This window comes from Salmo trutta, chromosome 4, assembly GCF_901001165.1.
Source record: "Salmo trutta chromosome 4, fSalTru1.1, whole genome shotgun sequence".
Taxonomy (NCBI): Eukaryota; Metazoa; Chordata; class Actinopteri; order Salmoniformes; family Salmonidae; genus Salmo; species Salmo trutta.
Genome location: NC_042960.1, coordinates 16570410 through 16587778, shown reverse-complemented (window position 1 = coordinate 16587778; position 17369 = coordinate 16570410). Strand labels below are relative to the sequence as shown.

Genomic DNA, 17369 nt, shown 5'->3' with positions numbered 1-17369 from the left:
CAGCAGCGTTGCAGTTCGTGACACAAACCGGTGTGCTTGGCACCTACTAACATACCCCGTTCAAAAGCACTTAAATTCTTGCCCATTCACCCTCTGAATGGCACACATACGAAATACATGTCTCAAGGTTTAACCTGTCTCCTCATAGCTTTCACCTGATCAGTCTGTCATGGAAAGAGCAGGTGTTCTAAATGGTTTGTATAGTTAGTGTTCAAATGTTTCTTTCAGGGACTGGGTGTGCAGAAATGTATTAATTGCTTTTGTAATAATGTCGTAGAAGGCAGTCTTCTACAAATACCTGTCACCTTGACCCAGTTCAATTCAGAGGTTAGCTTTAGAAATTGAGAAGCTCGGGCACAGAGGGCATACTGGAATACTAGGAGAAATTCCTGATTTGATACACTTGTAACCAAGTTGTTTCCAGATCACAATATACGCAGGTTGATGTTTATTGTCATCAGTCTTGTCCAGGAGGCAGAACTGAGCGATTTTATTTAATTTCCCCCCCCCCCTTAAATAAGCCAGTCAAAATGTGTCTATATTGTAAAATCTCATAAAAGCTTTTTGGTCTTAATTTAAGGTTAGGGTTAGGCATTAGGGATAGCAGTGGGGCTATGTTTAAAATGAGATTTTATGACTTTGGTCACTAGCTGGCACAGCCACACTCTGTAGATCTGCCTCCAGAACCAGATTCATGATGGAAAAACTGCTAACCTGCACAATATACCTCAATATGTGTGCTCACTTCATTTCTTTCTCTCCTCCACAGGGTTTAACTTCAACCCCCTGTTCCCTTCTGCTATGGGTGAGTTCCTTCAGAGTGCTGGTGACCAAGCCAGCCCAGACAACCAACAGCAGCAGCTGGATCCCAACACCTCAGTCAAGACAGAGTACTTGAGCTTCCCCCCGCCCCTACAACGCTCCCCACTCAACACTGTAGACAAAAGGTGTGTGTTAGTGATGGGAGGAAAAAATCCATAGTTGCATGTCGTGATATTATTTATGGATGATATTGTAACGATATTATCAACGTTTGACTCCCAAGTATCGATTTTGTAAAATCGATGTAGGTTGCGTTAGCTAGCTCTAGTCGGCTGTACCTGTGCCCAAAACTCCAGTATTTTTCATGTTCATGTTTTCAGCACTTCTATTTCCCTGACTGATCAAAACGAGTTTTCTCATGCTCTCTCTTGTCCCTCTGTAGCAGGCATATAGTGAGCAATATGTTTGGAGCATCAAATCGCAATACAATCTCTGTCGAATCGCGTTACATATCGTATTGGCACCTAAGTATTGTGATAATATCGTATCGTGATGTCCCTGGTAATTCCCAGCCTTAGTGTGTGTGCAAATAATGAAAGGCATACTTCATTACTACTTCGTTCTGTTACTCTCACACACAAAAAAAATCCTTCATTAGTCCAACCGTCTTTCTGTCTGTATCCATCCCACCAGGCCCCAGAGGCAGAATGAAGGAAGCAGCAGTCGTGGCCATGAATCTGGCTGGCTCAACGTCTCCCAGCCTCCAGCTCCTATCAACGAATCCCCCTCCCCTCTACCCCATAGAGGGGCTAACATCCCCCGGCCCCAGGCCTTCGACCAGGCCTCCCAGGAGAGCTTCAGCAGCATGCCGGACCTGGCTGACCCCACCACCGTCACCAAGACCTTTAGGGCAGGACGTAAGGCCTCTGCCCAGGCCTGCCTGGCCTCCCGTGACAAGACGCCCAACTCCAAGAGGAGGACCCGGCGGGCCAAGGGACACCACAAGAACACGGGTACGGGGACAGTGTCGGGACATGCAATTCTCAGTGTCGGGACATGTAATGATTTATACTGAGCGCTTATTTCTCGAACTAGACCTTTTCCTTCCTCTCCGGCAGCTCAGTTAGGAAGGCCGGGAGGTAACTCGGTCCAACCACCACCACTGTGTAGCACCTGCCTGTTGATATATTTAAAACATAAGAATAGATATTTGAAGACCTCTCAATATTTAGGAGACACAAGCTGAAATGGTATTGCTCAAGGCGACTTGGTCAACACTATGCAAAAGACGAATGCAGAAAGTGTTTTTTTGTTTTGTTTTTTTAACAAATGATGTGTGTAAATGTTTTGTTTCTGTTTATTTCACACATTCTCCCCTTGATTTGTTTTGAATGTTTCTCTTTCCTTGCTTGTGTGTATCTCCAGGAGTGGAGAGTGACAGTGTGTCCAGCACGGCCGACTTTGTCCAGGAGAGGGCGCCGCAGCCCCATCGCCAGCGGGACCAGAACCAGAGCCTGCTGGACAAACTGACCCAGGAGAAACTAGACAGCAAGACCAAGACAGGCAACAAGCCCAACGACCTCTCCTCCGGTACAAAACCTTGACCCGATCACACCTTGTCCACTCACATCTTTTTTGTCTAATATTGGTTTTATTTGGTTTATGTCCTCACCTTTTGTAATCTCAAACTTTTACGTTTATTTATGTTGTCACTTTTTCTTTTTTTTTTTTTTCCTCACAGCGTATGCTTGGAGAACACCTTTCCTTTCTAACAGAATTGCATGCACTGAAGCGCCAGGTAAACTCACCCATAGCACACAGCTAAGCACCAGCTAACACTGATTGAACTTCAGTTTTTTTTTTTTTTTTTCTCACACAACTTTTGTGTAATATCGGTCATCCAAACACCTCATGCGTGTAATACAGTTCAACTTTTAACGGACTCAAACTAGATCCCAACCTTGGAATCTCTAGCTTGATCTAATATACTTGTCATTCTGATTGGCTTTAAAACATTATAATTTTTTTATGCAATTGCTTTTTCTTTTACATTTAAGAACATATAACCTGAAATTTGGTACAATGTATTGGATTGTACATTATCATTGCTCTTAGAGAACTACTCGGTGTGCAGGCTTTTTCTCCAACCCTACTCTTGACACATCTGATTCAGCTAATCAAGGTCCTGATGAAGATATGTTTCAGCAGGGCTGGCACTAAAGCCTGCAACGCCACCGCTTCACTACTGGATGGAAACCTGAGATTATATCCCCAGTAGATTGCCACATATGACTGCTTCTTATTACTTGTGACAACATCTTCTAGAGTGTCTGTCTTGCGGTTTAACACCTCCAGGTGCCAGCAGTGACTTCTCCCTGTTCGAGGCCCTGAGGGAGACCATCTACTCGGAGGTGGCCACGCTCATCTCCCAGAACGAGTCGCGGCCCCACTTCCTCATCGAGCTCTTCCACGAGCTGCAGCTGCTCAACACCGACTACCTGCGCCAGAGGGCACTCTACTCCCTACAGGTGAACACGTCCGAATGAGGATCTAGTGCTGATCCTGGACCAGCACTCCTACTCTGAGACTGTAAATAGTATTTCATACAATCTATGGGTGAACCTCATAGGAATGGATACAAGCCACAAGGAGCTGCTGATAAAGACCTGAGGGGTTGAAATGTTGACGATAAATTATGTAGGAGTGTCGAATGTTTACATTTCTTTCTCCTAATGTACAGCTCCTTGTAACCTTCCTTGCTGTTGGATTCTCATGTTTAACCATGTTTCTCTGCTGTTGACCGCCAGGACATACTGACCAGGCACCTGACGGAGAAGAGTGCGGCCGAGGACCAGGCCTCCCTGGGTCCCATGGCCTGGGCGGCCGGCTCCCAGTCAGAGCTCACCCCAAGCGAGAGCCTGGCCACCAGCGACGGGGTGAGACAGACGGATATACGCACACAGGCATATACACACACACCTGCCGCCTCATTAAATCACTTGGCTGTCATATCTCCCACTCCTTCCTTTGTCTTTTCAAACTTTCCCCAGCTCTCTCTTCTCTAGCTCGCTCTCTCCCATAGCTCATTTCCGACACCTCTCACTTTCTCTCAACATCTCTCGCGCTCTCCAGCCATCCATCTTAAACACTCTGCCCATCTATTTCTCTCTCTCTCTCTCTCGTTCTCTCTCTCGTTCTCCACCCCCCTACTCTCGTCTTTGATATCCAGTGTTCCAGTTGTCAGAAAGGCTATGCCTTGCGGCCCATCCGTCAATCTGAGCGAAGCGTTGCGATTGCTGCCTGCCGGACAGATTAGATGTGTGGCTGTGCAGGTCTTTGTTCTAGCCCAGGTCCCCGGAGGTTTTGCTAAATTAGAACCATCCCTTTTGTAAATCACTCCTTTGTTCCCCAGTGATGGATGAGATGCCTTATTCCCCATGTTAGGAGAAAAGGATACAAGGGAAGATGCTCTGCCCATTGTTTTTAGTCTGTTGCATCCCTTACTGATTTCAAGAGAGAGAGAACAGGCGCGAAATACGTCAAGGGAGTTTAGCAGAGCTGTCTCTGAAATGAATCAACGTGTTTTTTGTTCCCCCCCTCGTTTGAGACAATGATGGATGAATGGGTTCTCATTTTGGAAATTGTATTTTTTCCCCTTCTCTCTAAATCGTGTTTGTGGTTGAGTAGTGTAACTGAATTCCCTTTTTACCTCTGTCTCTCAGGACGTGTCGGAGAAGAATATCCGGGTCATCAAGCATCACGACCCGAGTAAGAGGCGGAATGACGCAGAATCGGTGGACAACGAGAGCACCCTGTCCACCACCTCCAACCTTGAGCCATTCGCTAACGACGACTTAGGTAAAAAAAAAAACACAAAAAATGCACACAGTGCTCTTAATATACAGCACATTAGGTCAAAGGACAACTTCAGCTTGTGGTAACTTTACTTGAATGTATTATCCCTCATTGCTCTTCTAATATCCTTCTCTTGCCCTCTCCCGCCCCTCCTGCCCCTTGCTGTGCTGCCAGGTAACACAGTGATCCACTTAGACAAGGCTCTAGCCAGGATGAGGGAGTACGAGCGCATGAAGCTCAAGGCTGAGCTTAGCCCCAACACCACCGCTGCTACTGCCTCTGAGGCCTCTGCTAACTCTTCTGCTAGCGCTGCTCAGCTGCTGGAAGGTACACATCTCTCTCTCGACGGTGCTCTCTCTCTCTCTCGACGGTGCTCTCTCTCTCTCTCGACGGTGCTCTCTCTCTCTCTCGACGGTGCTCTCTCTCTCTCTCGACGGTGCTCTCTCTCTCTCTCGACGGTGCTCTCTCTCTCGACGGTGCTCTCTCTCTCGACGGTGCTCTCTCTCTCTCGACGGTGCTCTCTCTCTCTCGACGGCTCTCTCTCTCTCGACGGCTCTCTCTCTCTCGACGGCGCTCTCTCTCTCGACGAGAGACATCTCTGGAAGAAATGTGTAATGCTTGCTCCCCAAACCATGTGCTTCGTCCCACTCTCCGGTCTTGTGGTCGGAGGGTGTGAGCACTCCAACTAGTGGTTCCAAGTGCAAAGCACTTTGGCTGTCTGCAGTCTCATGTAGAGGCCGTGAAGTGTGCCATCTCACCCTCTTAGTAAAGAAAAATGGTGTGCAATGGTGTGCTGAGCTGTTTAGTTTCCTCTTGATGCCAGCTTACAAAACGCACACCTCAGATGGGAGATAATAAGTGTGCGTGTGTGTAAAGGTGCGGAAGTCTGGTCAGGTGATGTCCACTGTCCCCAGATCGACACCCAGCAGCTGGATCGACAGATTAAGGCCATCATGACTGAAGTCATCCCCTTCCTCAAGGTAGGACACACCTCAATACTCTATAGTGGTCTCCCTTTTGTCTCCGCTCCATTTATACTAGGGCTGGTCAAACCTCATCCTGGAAAGCTACTGGTCTGGATGTGCAGACTTTTGTTCCAGATTTATTCTACATTTGGAGTGAGAGTCACAATATTTTTATGTTATGTCTTGTGTGACTTGAGCAATGATTCAAATTATGTTCTAAGAACAGACATTTTCACTCTTGGAATGAAATGCTTGCCAACCTGTTGATGTCCCAACAAACAATTTGACAAAGCTAGCATGATTGAATCCAGCAGCAGTGTGGTACCAGGCTAGCAATGTAATATGTTGTTAAAGGCAAAGCCCTGAAAGAGGTTGTTGTGGTCTGTCAGGAGCACATGGACGAGGTGTGTTCCTACCAGCTGCTGACGTCGGTGCGGCGCATGGTGCTCACCCTCACCCAGCAGAACGACGAGAGCAAGGAGTTTGTACGCTTCTTCCACCGACAGCTGGGAGGCATACTGCAGGTATGATAAGCATTATATTATAGCAAAGTTAGGGAGAGGTTTTCCCCATAGAGACTCTCAAACCTCAGATTAGTTTGGTAACTGTTTATTGTGGTAGAATAAGAGCTGAAAACGTCCACCCGAACAAGTTAAAGTGCAAACTAACGTGTATGTATGTGTGTGTATATATACACTGCTCAAAAAAATAAAGGGAACACTTAAATAACACAATGTAACTGCAAGTCAATCACAATTCTGTGAAATCAAACTGTCCACTTAGGAAGCAACACTGATTGGCAATAAATGTCACATGCTGTTGTGCAAATGGAATAGACAACAGGTGGAAATTATAGGCAATTAGCAAGACACCCCCAATAAAGGAGTGGTTCTGCAGTGGTGACCACAGACCACTTCTCAGTTCCTATGCTTCCTGGCTGATGTTTTGGTCACTTTTGAATGCTGGCGGTGCTTTCACTCTAGTGGTAGCATGAGATGGAGTCTACAACCCACACAAGTGGCTCAGGTAGTGCAGCTCATCCAGGATGGCACATCAATGCCAGCTGTGGCAAGAAGGTTTGCTGTGTCTGTCAGCGTAGTGTCCAGAGCATGGAGGCGCTACCAGGAGACAGGCCAGTACATCAGGAGACGTGGAGGAGGGCAACAACCCAGCAGCAGGACCGCTACCTCCGCCTTTGTGCAAGGAGCAGCAGGAGGAGCACTGCCAGAGCCCTGCAAAATGACCTCCAGCAGGCCACAAATGTGCATGTCTGCTCAAACGGTCAGAAACAGACTCCATGAGGGTAGTATGAGGGCCCGACGTCCACAGGTGGGGGTTGTGCTTACAGCCCAACACCGTGCAGGACGTTTGGCATTTGCCAGAGAACACCAAGATTGGCAAATTCGCCACTGGCGCTCTGTGCTCTTCACAGATGAAGCAGGTTCACACTGAGCACATGTGACAGACGTGACAGAGTCTGGAGACGCCGTGGAGAATGTTCTGCTGCCTGCAACATCCTCCAGCATGACCGGTTTGGCGGTGGGTCAGTCATGGTGTGGGGTGGCATTTCTTTGGGGGGCCGCACAGCCCTCCATGTGCTCGCCAGAGGTAGCCTGACTGCCATTAGGTACCGAGATGAGATCCTCAGACCCCTTGTGAGACCATATGCTGGTGCGGTTGGCCCTGGGTTCCTCCTAATGCAAGACAATGCTAGACCTCATGTGGCTGGAGTGTGTCAGCAGTTCCTGCAAGAGGAAGGCATTGATGCTATGGACTAGCCCGCCCGTTCCCCAGACCTGAATCCAATTGAGCACATCTGGGACATCATGTCTCGCTCCATCCACCAACGCCACGTTGCACCACAGACTGTCCAGGAGTTGGCAGATGCTTTAGTCCAGGTCTGGGAGGAGATCCCTCAGGAGACCATCCGCCACCTCATCAGGAGCATGCCCAGGCGTTGTAGGGAGGTCATACAGGCACGTGGAGGCCACACACACTACTGAGCCTCATTTTGACTTGTTTTAAGGACATTACATCAAAGTTGGATCAGCCTGTAGTGGGGTTTTCCACTTTAATTTTGAGTGTGACTCCAAATCCAGACCTCCATGGGTTGATAAATTGGATTTCCATTGATTATTTTTGTGTGATTTTGTTGTCAGCACATTCAACTATGTAAAGAAAAAAGTATTTAATAAGATTATTTAATTCATTCAGATCTAGGATGTGTTATTTTAGTGTTCCCTTTATTTTTTTGAGCAATATATATATATATATATATTAGGTTCAGCCATTTTAAAATAAGTAGTATCAGCAAAGATTTGTATAAGTAAACCAAGATAGACCACAGCCTGCCGTTTCCAATGGTAACAAATGAGCCATAGTGGGCAGAACAAGCAAGGCTGGGGGCAGAGCCAAGCACGAGCTAACGAGATCCTATTGGTTTAGCCATTTAAAAAAAAAAAAAAGTTGTATCGGTGTGCAGCGTTCTTAGATTTTCTCAACACCTATTCTGTCTATTATCTAGTGCTGTTTTAGCTTAACGTTATTGTCAAAATTGAGCCCTCAGTTTCTCCCTCCCCCTCAGGACTCTCTGAGTAAGTTTGCAGGACGTACTCTAAAGGACTGTGGCGAGGACCTGCTGGTGGAGATCTCTGAAATCCTGTTTAACGAGCTGGCCTTCTTCAGACTCATGCAGGACTTGGACAGCAACAGCACTGCTACTATAGCTAACTCCCAAGCCAGACAGAAGAACCACAGGAGACATTCCCCTAATAATAACCAAGTCAAGCGTGAACACAGGAATAATGAGGTAGGTGGAGGGATGGGGGTGAGTGTGTTTTCATATTGGATTCGTGTGTCATTCGATCTGACTAAATGAGGGAATCCATTTCAAGACTGCACATTTCCGTCTACTTTCAGGAGAACAAGTCGCCGGCGGTCGAGAAGTCCTTTTCCCCAGCTTATCTTGAAGACAAAGTGAGGAAATCAACATTCAACATCTGATTTTTCTAGTGTGGTTTCAAGCCAAATCTCTTTTTTTTTTAGACTACACGTCGTGTAGCCCAGGGGTGTCAAACTCATAAAATGTGTTATTTCTTTGTCGTCAAACTTAGGAAAAAAATTATACGTTTTTGGCATTTTCGACCCTCCCTAAATGTGTAGCTTTCATTTCAGTGATTATTAGCTGGACACTGTATGAATATAGGTCCATTATAATTTTACAGTTTCAATTTGGTTTAGTCATTTTAAAGTATATTGAGTTCATTTTCTACCCCAATATTTTTTTAATTAAAAGGTCATTTGACACCCCTAGTGTAGTCTAAAGGTTGCGGTTAAGGATAGTGTAAATGTCTTAAATAACTGTTTACATCTCGCTCTGTGTGACAGGATGAAGACGAGACAGAGCAGAAAGAGACCGAGAGGAAGGACAGCAGGAGCAGCGAGGCCTCTGATATGGAGGAGGATGGAGAGGGTCTGCCTCTCTCTATTAGTGAGTGAACACTACAATATGAGAATCCACAATTAGCCTAAAAGCTTCTCTGCAAAGTGAGTTAGTTCAACCATAGCAAACATTGCTAGTGACTGTAACTACTAGAGGAAGCTTGCGATTGACTGTTCTGCAGGTTCACAATGGAGGATTTGTTGTGAGTCTTTATTGTCACGTCGTTACAACTCCCGCCAACCTATTTCCAACCAAGTAAACCCCTAGGATTTATGACGAGTGCCACACCCTAGACTAGTCATCTCCCAGTGCTTAACCCTTCATGGTTGTTCTTTGCCAGGTCTGTCCAAGGCGGAGACCCAGGCACTGACAAACTACGGCAGTGGGGAGGATGAGAACGAGGTGGAGGAGATGGAGGAGTTTGAGGCTGAGCCCCAGGACGTCCAGACCTCCCTGCAGGCTAGCAATGACGGAGTCGAGCAACGGGTTAGGACACGTGCCCACACACACACTCGGTACACACACTTCCACTAGACTGTCTAGTTACCATCTTCTCCTGTATTTCAGGGAGCAGCAAATGAAGTCCCAGCAAATGGAAACCGAGAGACAAAGTCAGACCAAGAAAGCTCTGAGAGTAACGATGGTAAGAACTGTTGTTTTTTTCTGTCTCTTTTTTAGCTTTTAGTCAGCCACAATACTTCCTGTTTTTCTTTTCATCTACCTTTTGCTGTGTACATAGTCCACATTTTGATAAATGGCTGTCGGATGTTTTCATTATAGCAATGTTTGGTCTGATGGATGCCTGTGTGTTTTCAGCCCCTCTGATTCTCAATTAACCCCATTCCCCCCTCCCCTATCCTTTGTCTCTCCCTGCCTCCTTTTTCCCTCACCTTCTCCTCTCTATCCTAAACTTTCCTGTTTGCTTATCCTCCCGCCCCGCCCAGTCAAGAGCAGTAAGTCCGAGTCCATCGAGGTGGTGGACTCCCCAGAGGAAGAGGGGGAGGGTGTGGAGCACAGGAGGCCAGAGGGGGAGAGCCAGGGAGGTGCGGCCTCAGCCACCACCAACTACCAGGAGGGCTCCCACTCCCAGGGCTCAAACAGCAGCAGCAGCCCTGACACAGAGTCACTCGTCATGGTCAACATAGATGTAAGACCACTACACAGACCTATGGTCCTTACTTTTAAACTACTAAAAGCTATTAAAGTTTATTTAATTATCTAGATATTTTGAAATGTATATTCCAATGTCGTTATTACGTTTCCAATTCTTTATCATTTATATACTTTCTAATGCTTTCATTCATGCAGGAGGTGGGATCAGGAAACACGAGCCAGAAGTCTGACGAGGAAGACTTTGTCAAAGTGGAGGACTTACCCATGCAGCTCAGTGTCATATGTGAGGTGGGACTAGCCAGAATGACTCCATTTCCCCTGTTATCAATACGTCCACTTCCCTTGTTCCTCTTCTTACAAACTCTGATCATTGGTCTTGTGAAATCTAATCATCTGTGTGTGTGTGATGAACAGGAGGCGCTCCAGAAGAGGATAGTCGAGGAACAGCAGAATAATAATCTGTCTGCTGAGATCCTCAATGGGAACACTGACACACTGGCTGGACTAGTGGGACACACACACACACTCAAAGAACCAGGTAGGTACAGACAGTGCCTAGTGAAACGATTCACTGTCTAGTGAAACGATTCACTGTCTGGCACAGTTTTCAATTCAAAATTGTTTAATGAAACCGGTAGAGTGCAACTTCTTCACAGAATGTCCAGGTAAATAAATCTGTTGCAGAACTGATATTATTCTGTCATGTAAATGTTGGCTATATACTATTGTATCCATCTTCTGTGTTTGCGATATCTCTAGGAAGAATGATTCTTCTACTTTTTTTCTCTTCATCTTTCTTACAGAAACGATGGGTGCACAAAGTGCATGAAAAGACTCTTGTACGAACGTTGTCCGATTGACCACTACAGAATCATCCTAAAGATGTTCAGAGTCCTATTCGTACTTAATGATTGATTTATTGGATGGTAGCAAGGGTTGGCGAGACAATGTCATGACGTGCTAGTGACTGAGCGTCACTCGAAACGGTTAGAACAACTCAAACTAATGTAACCAACACTGTTTTTGTTTATTTCTACTCCTGAGGCTGTATCTATTAAGCACATCAGAGGAGGAGTGCTGAAGATCAGTTTGGTCTTTTAGATAATACATATTGAGTGTATGGACAAGTTGGACCTGATCCTAGATCAGCACCCCTGCTCTGAGACGGTTGATACATACTGCCCCTGATTCCTGAATGTGTTCTATGATTAGTTGCTGATTTGGGGTTTTAGGGCGGGGTTTCTCTCTCGATCAATGCTGCTGTTTTACAAGCCTTGTTTGAATCCTCTAAGTCTAGCAAACTTGTTAAATCACCTTAGTTCTGTTTTTTTTATGGCTATGGAATCGGTTTGTCATTTTGAATTGTTTTATTTGTTCTGTCTTCATGGCCTCGTATAATTCTCTCGCTAGCTCCCATGCTTTAAGCATCTGACCCTTTGAACTCAAGAACTACAACTCCAAACTAAATTCAGGCTGCTGGTGAGGCGTTTCATCTTCTTTGGCTGTAAAGACTACATTAACATCTAATTCATGGGGGCTGTCGGTCATCTTTGCATGTCGACATTTTGTTTTGCTTGTTTCTTGGGGTAGTTTCCCATGTAATTAATGCTAACTACTGTATGTAGTTTTTAAGAATTAAAATGATGGAACTTTTCAAAGCGGTGGCTTGTCTTTGGGTTTAACTAGTGTAGTTTTTACTTGAATACAACTGATTGAACAATGCTTTCATTAGCCCAGTTTATTCCTGGGCACTTTCTCAAGTGGGTGAAAATCATCCTCTTCTCTGTATAGAATTGGTTAATGGAGGTGTTTCCTTGTCATCCCTCCCGCAGTAGAGGTGCCATTTGACCTATATGGAAATGAAAGAACTGAATCCAAAGTTTACACATGATTTTAATCAGTTAGTGTACTTTATATAATCTAAAACAAACATACATCCAGTATCTAGACTATTCTTGAAAGCCTAACACTTGTCACCCCACATTTTCCAAGGCAATTCAGAGAAACAGATTAATTTGTGCGCATAGGAGTCATGAGTGCATTCAGGTGCGTGTGCAGCAGTGACTTTTTTTTTCAAACAAATGGTATCACGTCATCTTGTAACTGTACATCAAACATTGACACGGTGTATAGGCATGATTTGGAAATGTTAAGTGCACATTCACTCAAGTGTTTTGGGTTGCTTGTATGACAAAGCTATTATAATCCTCAACGTCTCATCTTTCAAAATACATAGTCCTTAATTTACAGCATTTGGCGCAGTGCAAGTTCAAAATGGCTGTCAGTCAAAACCCATACAGAGCTGTGAATCAGAACATGAGCTGTGATGTCAGGTATAGCATGTTACTGTACATCCACTATGTTCCAATTTAGGTGCTTATTGGTGCCCAAGGGTTAAGCAATTGAGGTTGAGGCAATATTTGGATCGGAGCAGTTAAGCGCAAAGATTTGAAATATGTACATGATTATCCAGTTTCTGAATCAGTTAAGCCCATCTCCCCACCACCGTTCTGTGCAATAGATCATTTAGAAACCGATCTGAGGTCTGTGTTGGAGGCTTCACCAGGGCATGCATGGGTTGGGGCAGTCACGGATGTAGGATTCCAGTTTGCCCTCGTTCACGTCCATCAACGTGGTGTATGTGGTCAACTGCAATGACAAGAAGTCAATGTCACTCGGGCAGTCTTTTTGAAAAATACTGACAGGATTTACGAATTAGATGGGAATGGTTCAATTGCAAAAATGGTTGATACTGATAACAGTAAATAAGGGCTCACCTTGTTCAAGACTGGTTTTGTCGACAGCACGTCGTACACCGTCTTCAGTGAGATGTTCTGAGGATAAAGGGAAATAATCTTTGCACAGAGACCTTGACTGAGTCAATTTGTAAGGAGCAGAGCTGATCCTTTCTGGTCAGCCATGGAATGGTTGTAGTACTCACTGCCTGCATGGTCTGGTTCATACACTTCATGGCTGGAGTCCTTCGGTTGTCCAAGAACAGAGGCTCCTTCCAGTGATCGTAGTTGGTTTCCAGAACATACCAGCGGCCCAGCTTCAGCTCAATCCTTCACAACAGGAGTACAATGTTTAGGAATGTGATGCTTCCTGATTAAATCAAGAATATCTTGGCGTCACTACCTATCCAGGTTCGATCCCGGGCTGTGTTGCAGCTGACCGGGAAACCCATGAGGCGGTGCACAATTAGCCCAGCGTCATCCGGATTAAGGGAGGGTTTGACCGGCTGGGATGTCCTTGTCCCATTGCGCTCTAGCGACTCCTTGTGGAGGCCGGGCGCATGCACACTGACTTTGGTCGCCAGCTGTATGGTATTTCGTCCGACACATTGGTGTGGCTGGCTTCCGGGTTAAGTGAGAAGTGTGTCAAGAAGCAGTACGCGCGGCTCTTGACCGTCGCCTCTCCCGAGTCCGTATGGGAGAAGACTAACTACCACTTGGGGAGAAAGTAAAACTAAGAATATCTACTTGACATGCATCCTCAGGTTAGTTTTAAATATCGGCTAGACATTTCAGATTTCCCTTTTGTAGTCTTGATCACATCCCTGAATGTTTTACAAACCCAGTGTTTTAACAATATGACTATTGTGATGCAAGGTGATCTTGGGCATTATTATCTACTTTCATTAGTTGAAATTTGGACTCTAGAACTTCCAACAGCATAAAATGTGGGATTTCGTTCCTTCTTAAATCCGATAGGCTAGTGCTGTAACAGAAGCCTGCCCATCCAGTATTTCTCCATGACACAAGTTAGAGACCCCTGCTGCACTAGTAATGTTATTGATAGGGTAGTTGAAATTGGAAACTAATAAGTGTTTTTAGCCACTCACTCCCAGATGTCGAGGCTGAGGACTCTTGAGCGGGTGATGACACAGCCCTGGCCCGTCTGGTTCCCTCCCAGGATGAAGTAGGCCGGGGCCAGCAACTTAGTCTGGGCCAGAAGGCGCTTTGCCTCCTCGTAGCTGGACACACACAGGGTTAAAGAGAGGGTGTGTTTTTGTGAGACCAAAGAAATGTCTGTTTCAAAATGCTGGTCTTGAATGTGCTCAGGTTTTCCTCCATTATACAGCCCTAACCTCCCATTCCACTTTGTTAAGTATTGCCATCATATTAAAGCAAGAATATGTATTATTACCTTCAATAACAAAAAATTAACATTGTCATTTTATACTTCCATGAAAGTAGGATACCTGGTAGCATTCTCTAAGACGGAGCGAGTGAGGAAACTCATCCACATCCCATCTCTATGCCCCAGGATCCACTCCACGATCCCTGAGAGAGGACAGACAACTTAACATTCCCCGCTCCGCATTCATCACAGGTCTATAATGTGCTGATTGAGAGACCGGGAGTCTTGGGTAGCTCACCGATGTATCCGCCATCAAGGCTGAAGCGCTCATTCATGGTCAGAGTGAAAGCGTGCTTCAAAGAAAATGAGAAATGTTAATTTTAGTCAAACGTTACTGTGTCACAACTACCATGATATTAAAAACAGAAGTAAGAAAGCAATGTCATCATTGGTTAAAAAGAGCACTTCAGGGTCACGTTCAAAAGATAAAAATGTTGATTTCTCCATTTGTGCCTGCTGAATGCAGCCCGGAGCAGACTGGAACTCACCGGCTTGATGCCAGTCAACATGCCGACGTAGCCGGCAAAGTTAGTGGACTTGAAGACCGTCTTGTTGCCTCTCTGGAAGTCAATGTTGACCACCAGAGGCTTGAGTTTCTCTGTTATTAACCAGGACCTGTTTTTCATGTCCCACCTGGTAGAGAAAGCAACAAGAGCATTACTTTCCAGTAAAGAATGGAAAATAGTTTACAAAAAAGTTAGAGGTATCGTTCACCCAAATTACAAATGCACACCACACGATCTAAAAATCAGTGACTGACTAGTGATTTGGGTTTGTAATAGCTCCTCCTATTAACACAATGGAGCACAACAATGTGTGGTAGGACCCTTCATATGCCTTCCTTTGTCACTAAACCATAGGGGTGACATTCTTACCCCATGAATAGTCCAAAGTCCATATTCCGCCCATGGATAAGGTTACCTATGAGAATGCAAGGAGAATCCAAAATGCTGTGTGTACATGAGAACTTCAAGCATCACGTCCTACTATTATGACGTACTTGCTGCATGACTAAAGTATTGATTGAAATGTGTCATAACAAACATGAGCTACTTACCATTTGAGTCCTCTGCCACTAGAGAAGTGCACACCGTAAAGACCTCATAGAAGATGTTGAAGAGGACAACCTCGCCTGGAGTGAAACATGTATAATAAAATCAGAATAGAGGCCGGTGAGACAGAAACTAGAGACTGAATGATAGTGACGTTGTGGTCATGGGTTGGAATGAGGCAATTGTGGGTTAATGTATATTACCAAGGGGAACACCAGAGGCAGTCGCGATTCCTTTTATTTCCTCGTTGAATGGATAGGGAAGTGTATTCACTATCAAAGGCTGCAGAACACACAAATCAATTAGTCATGGATCAGAAACAGTTACATGATTAAGTCAAACAATAATTTAAATTATTTTATGTGAGGTGTAATAGTTTTCCAGTGAAATGATCAAACGCTCTCACCAAGTCCTTGTCGACCAAATCTATCAGTTTCCCACTAGGAACGAAAGCATTTGCCAAATCCCTGATAGCCTGGATCAAGGTGACCAACTGAAGAAAACCAGACAAATAGTGAATAAGAAAACAGTAAAAGTATTGATCTTATAGTAAATACATTTACGTAATTTAAATGGATACAAACAAGACATGTAATACTCTCACCTCAGCTTTTTTGTCAGTGATGATTAGCTTCCATCTTTCGCTGGGGGGCAAATCCAGGTCTATTGTGTACCAGGTGACAGACCCTTTGAATCTGATCAAAATCGTGACATGATAAATGTTAGATGCATACTGACATTGAGGTCACTTTACTATCCCCTGAAAGTGGTATTGCACAATATTGTCAGGTGAGATTCATTTTGCGGCTACAGTAGTCACTACAGTAGTCAATGTTGCCCTATGGACAGAGGCAGGTAACTAATGACAATACGCACCTGTTATACACAATACAAACACTTCCTGTTAACCTTCCGTAATGTGTGCCGCCTCGTGCCAGGTGTTACACAATGTATGCAAGTTGTTTAGATGTTATGGACATTTGACAGCACCTTGGACAACTAGCTAACATACTCTAATGGCAAATACTTACGTTGGACCTTTGGGAGGGTACATGCCCGTCTGACATTCTTCGGTATACTGTTAGAGGGCGAAAGAAAGAAAAGCTTTGTTTATGTGAAGACGCACTTTCTAGCTAGCACTCAGGCGAACTAATATTTGGCTGACAGTTTACGATTACAGAATAGTCATTATTTGGATGCACTTACCGGTGGCACAAACTGTGTCGATACTCCAGATAACGACACCAAGAGAATACAACAAAACCTATCCATATTGCGCCCCGTTGTTTGTGTGCGTGAAGCTTCTCCTGACTTTTAGTCCGCTTCAAAATACGGAAGTGCATACTTTCCTCGTGATTTGAGAGGAGCGTACCATTACACTATGGGCGGGCGGCTACAACAGATTTTATACATGCATTTTCTCTGATTCAGATACATTATTTGTTTATGTGGCGTATTAAAAATATAAAAGTGGTTAAGTGTATAAATACGCTCCTACTGACGTGAAATTATAAAAGTATGTCCTCCCACCCCTGATACATTCCTGATTGTTATACTGAAGTTAGGCTTCCTACTGATGTGAAATTATATACATATTTCCTCCCACCCCTGATACTGGTACATTCCTGATTGTTATACAAGCGCACACATTGCATGACTTGCAGTTAAAGATCAATAGAATGGGATAATTGTAGTTGAAGTTGGGCACAGGTTACTCATAAAACAACTTTAAGGGGTTGTGATAAATGACTTTTTAAAGCTAATTCGCTTGTCAACAAAAGCTGTTGAAAATAGTTTGAAAAGTATATGAGGCAAAACTGAGGCGTTTTGTCATACTCACACCCTGAAGCTGTAGGGATGAGCGGGGTAAATTGAGCAACCTTTTTTTCGGAAAACCAAACACAAAATTAATAATTTGACCAAATATTTAGAAAGAGGTAATAATTTCATTGAGTATGTGAAGGAAGAAACCACATGGAAAAAGTAGTAAGCAAGTTAGGTTCAAAAAACTGATTTTGAACTAGTCAAATTAATTTG

The 17369-nt window shown here is 44.6% G+C and overlaps 2 protein-coding genes across 7 annotated transcripts in view; one reads left to right on the top strand and one right to left on the bottom strand.

The window, feature by feature from the left end:
• LOC115191909 (pericentriolar material 1 protein) overlaps positions 1-11797 on the top strand; it is a 37958-nt gene extending 26161 nt beyond the window's left edge. For 3 of the 6 annotated variants that reach the window (XM_029749926.1, XM_029749924.1, XM_029749925.1), the window contains exons 22-40: positions 770-947; positions 1456-1775; positions 2188-2352; positions 2504-2560; positions 3118-3290; positions 3570-3698; positions 4485-4620; positions 4792-4944; positions 5494-5597; positions 5972-6106; positions 8167-8391; positions 8502-8558; positions 8970-9072; positions 9365-9510; positions 9592-9667; positions 9969-10171; positions 10333-10425; positions 10552-10675; positions 10941-11797. In XM_029749926.1, the coding sequence (XP_029605786.1) occupies positions 770-947; positions 1456-1775; positions 2188-2352; positions 2504-2560; positions 3118-3290; positions 3570-3698; positions 4485-4620; positions 4792-4944; positions 5494-5597; positions 5972-6106; positions 8167-8391; positions 8502-8558; positions 8970-9072; positions 9365-9510; positions 9592-9667; positions 9969-10171; positions 10333-10425; positions 10552-10675; positions 10941-10966 (2603 nt within the window). In that variant the 3' untranslated portion in view covers positions 10967-11797. The remainder of the gene's footprint in view (positions 1-769; positions 948-1455; positions 1776-2187; positions 2353-2503; positions 2561-3117; positions 3291-3569; positions 3699-4484; positions 4621-4791; positions 4945-5493; positions 5598-5971; positions 6107-8166; positions 8392-8501; positions 8559-8969; positions 9073-9364; positions 9511-9591; positions 9668-9968; positions 10172-10332; positions 10426-10551; positions 10676-10940) is intronic. The other 3 variants (XM_029749927.1, XM_029749928.1, XM_029749929.1) reach the window with 3 other exon arrangements.
• A 215-nt stretch (positions 11798-12012) lies between these two features.
• Positions 12013-17185, bottom strand: LOC115191910 (acid ceramidase). Its single transcript, XM_029749930.1, has 14 exons — positions 16539-17185; positions 16364-16410; positions 15937-16027; positions 15739-15825; positions 15536-15614; positions 15338-15412; positions 15156-15201; positions 14769-14913; positions 14519-14573; positions 14342-14423; positions 13982-14113; positions 13079-13202; positions 12915-12971; positions 12013-12786 (listed from the first exon to the last, which is right to left on the bottom strand). The coding sequence occupies exons 1-14, from the start codon at positions 16602-16604 to the stop codon at positions 12697-12699; spliced, it is 1176 nt and encodes a 391-aa protein (XP_029605790.1). The 5' UTR covers positions 16605-17185; the 3' UTR covers positions 12013-12696.
• Positions 17186-17369: the final 184 nt, after the last annotated feature.

Bases quoted from the DNA above. Each gene is read 5' to 3' on its own strand.
- LOC115191910 (XM_029749930.1), bottom strand. From the start codon at position 16,604: ATGGATAGGTTTTGTTGTATTCTCTTGGTGTCGTTATCTGGAGTATCG. The intron at 16,028-16,363 runs GTAAGTATTTGC...GATTTTGATCAG, and splicing joins TACCCTCCCAAAGGTCCAAC to ATTCAAAGGGTCTGTCACCT. The intron at 13,203-13,981 runs GTGAGTGGCTAA...CCTGTTGTGAAG, and splicing joins CTCAGCCTCGACATCTGGGA to GATTGAGCTGAAGCTGGGCC.